Source organism: Galendromus occidentalis, unplaced genomic scaffold (genome assembly GCF_000255335.2).
Source record: "Galendromus occidentalis unplaced genomic scaffold, Mocc_1.1 scf7180000077460, whole genome shotgun sequence".
NCBI classification, from domain to species: Eukaryota; Metazoa; Arthropoda; class Arachnida; order Mesostigmata; family Phytoseiidae; genus Galendromus; species Galendromus occidentalis.
This window is the reverse complement of record NW_003805448.1, coordinates 1,740,246-1,745,105: the sequence shown is the minus strand read 5'-3', so window position 1 is coordinate 1,745,105 and position 4,860 is coordinate 1,740,246. Positions and strand designations below refer to the sequence as shown.

The 4,860-nt window shown below is 51.9% G+C and overlaps 1 protein-coding gene across 1 annotated transcript; it reads left to right on the top strand.

Annotated features, from left to right (window-relative positions):
• Positions 1 to 677: 677 nt before the first annotated feature.
• On the top strand, positions 678 to 4,638 carry LOC100897983 (acyl-CoA Delta(11) desaturase). The gene is made up of 4 exons (XM_018639855.1): positions 678 to 845; positions 2,964 to 3,094; positions 3,793 to 4,237; positions 4,355 to 4,638. Exons 1-4 carry the CDS (start codon positions 788 to 790, stop codon positions 4,636 to 4,638), a joined length of 918 nt encoding a protein of 305 aa, XP_018495371.1. The 5' UTR covers positions 678 to 787.
• Positions 4,639 to 4,860: the final 222 nt, after the last annotated feature.

Here is a 4,860-nt window from a genome sequence, read left to right as displayed (position 1 = left end):
AGACTATGGAGGAAAGTTGTGACCAGAACCAATGTCAACGCTTGGGAGAAACACACAGAGGCGCTGGATGTTATGTTGACATGTTAAGGTTAAAACCTTATTATTTCTTCTGAGTCCTTCCAGGCTCAGTTGGAAAATTGTTACAATTTTCGTCGCTGGTTGCTCTGCCGAATTCATTTCCTGTCGCTGCGAGTAACCCCACCGGAACACTCCGCGCTAGCCAAACGCTGCGCATCGGCCAGTCATGCCGTGGAGGGCCAATTCGTCCTGAGGGAATCCCCCTCCCGAGCATTCTATGTTGACGACCTCCTTATGATTTTCTCACCGAGAGGAATGGTTCGTACGCCTCGAGAAGACTGGTACAACTCGATGTGCTTGCGTGAGAAGGAATGTGCGACATTCCGAATCAGTCCCTTCTCTCGCATCGTTCAGTCGGAGTTCCTCATCTTCATCTTCCGTGTCATCGGAGCGCCAAGATGACGAATCCGATGGCCTGGCCGGAATACGCCCGGAAGTGTCAGTGTGTCCCGCATGCGATCGAATACCGGAACCGTTCGGAGTACGGAATCCGGTCAGTGGAAGAAATTGTGGATCGGAGCTAAACGGCCGTTTTCGTCCCTTCTTCCAGTCATCCCCGGTGTGCGCCGCCCCGCGTAAAGAAGCGCCGGCCATCACGCACATTCCAGGAGTTCAGGATCAGTCTCCGAGAGAAGTTGCCGTCGTTCCAGAATTCAAAGCACAAGTAGTATGGCAGAACGTGGCAGTCTTCATCTTCCTCCACTCTTGCATGTTCTACGGCATGTACGTCGCAGTCTTCCATGCAATGTGGAGAACATGGTTGTTTGGTAAGTTGTCTCTTCGACCTGATTCGATTTTCATTAATCCGTAGGGTATTGACGGGAATGGCGCCGAAAATACTGGAATTCTATTTTCTGAACGTCTTCCATGAGAACGACTCTCGAGTCCGGGTGGCAAGCCGCAGAAGCAGACTGAACGCCGAGAAATGTTCGTTCAACGACTCTGTCTCGGACTGAGCGCGTGATAGCGGTGCGCTGTAGGAATGTAAATTCTTCTGTGAACGAATCGTTTCTGTATTCGACGTCTCTCCTACATCGCGTAACTCTACCAATGGGTCCCGAGTTGAATTTCGCAACGTGTTCGGGTGTCGACGCGACTTTGCGGCCGGGAGAGCTCGGTCGAAATAGACGGGCACAAATTTCCATTTTGACGTCAGGAAAAGTGACGGAGCGGGAAACCACTGAGAACGATGCCTTTGCGTGACTGGATCTGCGAGTTGCCCGGCGTGCGCGAGAATTTGCGAAATCCATCATGGAGAAGATTTAGGGAGGGAATACGTAACCCTAGCGAGTGGAGCCGAGTCATCGCGAACGGTAAACCTCGAAACGCCGGCGCTGCCTCACCACATTATTTCCGGCGCCAACTTCCAACACTGTTCCGTTTTCTGAGATTTCGATTCCGGCATCGTCTTTTATTTGAACGAGACTCGTCTCCAGCTCGCAAAGTGTAATCACGTCTGGGAAGACAGCGGGATCTTCACGGGATATTTGAAGATCGATAACGCTCGTTTCTACGAATCGAGAGCTATTCAATGGAATCGGCGTGAAGCGCCCACCGAATGAAGGCTCGACCGGCGCGTATGCCAGATGGGTCTTCGGATCCGTTCTCTTTGTTGTCAGCCTTGGCCCTGACCGAATCTTCTCTTAGAATTCAATCGCTTCTCTTTCATCTGTGCTTCGTCTCAAAGAGGGTTCCAATTGACGCGAGATGAAGAGGAGGAAGAAGATAATGATTGTCGATGAGAATTTCCGAAGCTTCGCGCCCTTCTTCCTCTGCCGAAGTTGGCGATGACCGAATTTCTTAAGGGCAACAACGTTCGCCTCCTTCCGCGTGTTCTGCCTCAGAAGATCGTTGACTCGCTTGCCGCCGAGGCCTCTCGCCACAGAATGTGGGTCACTCTGTCAGAAGCGCGGTCCGGCCATTAGGGCGATAGAGCGCGCTGCTACTGCAGCGAGAATCCTTTCATTGAGCCCTGTTTTTTCATCTGCTCCTGCTTAAATTATCTGTGAAGTAGAACTCGCTATTTCGCTCGTTTGAGCTGCGCTAGCCGTCGAATCGCCTCGGATGGGCTAATCCGTCGATCTTCTCCCGGAACACTGGTGTCGGGTTTCACTTTTCTTCCCTGCGAGAGACGCATCGGATTTATTCGCTACGTTCGTTCTCGACCTGTGCCGCCGCGGCGAGCTGCGAGCGAAATAAAAAATAATGAGTTTTTCAAAACATGCACAGATTTTCTTACAACCCGGTGGATTTACGAGAAGGCGCTCCAGCTGGAAACTTGAACCGGCGACATGATGGCGGTCGGCTCCAGGATGAGGTCTTGTCCAACAGCCATGAACTTGGTTGCCCCGTCGACTGTTCTGGCGCCGGCACAGAATATCCGTGACATTGTAGCACATGATCGGCGGCGGCCTTAACCGGGCAGACATGCCTCCGCGATGGGGTCACGGGGAAGAAAGTTCAATTTCTAGCAGGAAATGATAACGCTCGATTACCGGCGTAGAAAACGCATCCTGCGCGTTATGGACGTATAAATACATATGCACGCGAGGAAAGAGAGCCCAGGTCACGACCCGAAGCCGCGGGATCTTGATTCTGCTCTATGCCCGCACCGAATGGCCCGGGTTGTCTCATCGCGCCCCTCCGATCGATATGAAAAGGTTGCAAGGGGTTCTGGCCGACACTTCTTGCTTTCTGCCTGTTGGTTCTGTTTGGGGTCAAGTGCTGGAAAGCAAAGTCGCTTCTTCAGGACTCAGGCGCACTGTTTCGGTGTCTGAGCAAATAGATATGGATGCGTAGCAAAAGCATGCAGAGAGTTTTGTCCGCTGAAGAGGGTCTCGTCAGAAACTGCCAAGTCTGACAGTTGTTCCATGTTTGCTTTCCAGCGTTCGTTCTCGGACAATTCGCGGGTCTCGGTGTGACAGCCGGAGCTCATCGCCTCTGGTCTCACAGATCGTATAAGGCAAGGTTGCCGCTTCGGATTGTTCTGATGCTCTTCAACTGTCTCGCCTGTCAGGTATGTCGTGGACGCTCCCGTAACGAGGGAAATCCACAGAACGGTCTTTCCAGCTCGTGACGGAGCTTCCTCCCCGGAACGGGGACGAATCGGTGTCAATGCTTCAACTACGATGAATTGCGATGTCAAATATTTTCGGATGCTTCGCTCTCGTGGCCGAAACTTGACGTTATGTAGACGGGCTGATGGGCTCCGGTCGAACGAGGGGAGGGGGAAGAAGGCGAGTTGCGCTCATGGCCGTGTTAACTCCGCACGGAACAAAGTGGGGAAGTTAAATATCACTCGATCATTGGATCTTCGGGCAGGGTCCGGGCCACGGTCTGCTTCACCGTGACTTCGGTTCTTGAAGCGACCGCCCATCGGATCCGCCGCAACCGGTCGGATCCGGGGACCCAGAATGGTGGTGGCGATGGTTGCGGCGACTGCTGCTGTTCTTTTTCCGACGACCTTCTTCAGAAAACGCCTCAAGCATTGTGTAGCGCCAGTGTTGTGCAGCAGCAGGCGCCTGAAGGGAGAGATAGCGCACACCAAAACGGAACTCGGCTCGAGGCGTGAGCCGAGTTTTCGCGCTAAATTTTTTAACGTTTTTCTTCCATAAAGCTCTGGATCTGATTCCCCATTCGAGCGCCCTATAATTGAGATTGGTCGGCAGATAATGCTCGCCTCCGCGTTTTTCTCGAAGTCGTTTTTTCTTTCAGAACGATCTTTACGAATGGACGAGAGACCACAGAGTACATCACAAATACTCGGAGACCGATGCCGATCCCCATAACGTCAACCGAGGCTTCTTCTTCGCCCATGTCGGCTGGTTGATGTGCAAAAAGCATCCAGAGGTGTTCCGCAGAGGAAAGTCCGTCGACTGTTCCGATCTTCTGCAAGACCCAGTGATCCGATTTCAAAGAAAATTCTACCTGCCTTTGACCGGCATTCTGTGCTTCTATTTGCCCTCCGTGCTGCCTCATTACATGTTCGGAGAAGGCTACGCGAATGGATTCTTCGTGGCTGCTATGACTCGATACGTTTTCTCCTTGAACTTCACGTGGCTGGTCAACAGCGCTGCTCACATGTGGGGAAACAAGCCCTACGACAAGAACATCTCACCAGTCGAGAACGCGTTCGTGTCTTTCGTCGCCATTGGTGAAGGTAAGTTGACACCGTTCGTTCCGACGCAGAGCTCAATATTCGACATTCAGAAGAAATTCCCGGGATGGAAATCCCTTCTTCGATTGCTAATTCGATCGGCTTCTCCTCGGCTTTTAGGCTTCCACAACTACCATCACACATTCCCATGGGACTACCGAACTTCCGAACTCGGCTGGAAAATCAACCTGACTTCAATCTTCATCGAGTTCATGGCCTACATCGGACAAGCTTACGACCTGAAAACTGTCCCCGACCATGTCGTTAAGAAACGCATGATCAGAACCGGCGACGGGACCAAAGATTGTTTCGACAGCATTGAAAACAGACAAGCGCACAGCGATCATGCGCATGCGCATCCCGAAGAAGTACCGTATGAGGAAGTTTTCCCACACAGAGAGTGAACGCGATTAGTTGTATATAGAATGCCTTATGTCACATGCTAGGTAGATTAACGAAGATGAGAACGCGCCGAGAGGACCGTCCAGGGACAACCGAAGGGGAGGGAGAGAATAAACGAAAAAAAGACAGAGACAACGAGATCGAAATATTTATTCCATGATTAACACCTGACGCGAGACACGGTCACCCCGGCATCGATCGTACACATACAGACTCACATTCCG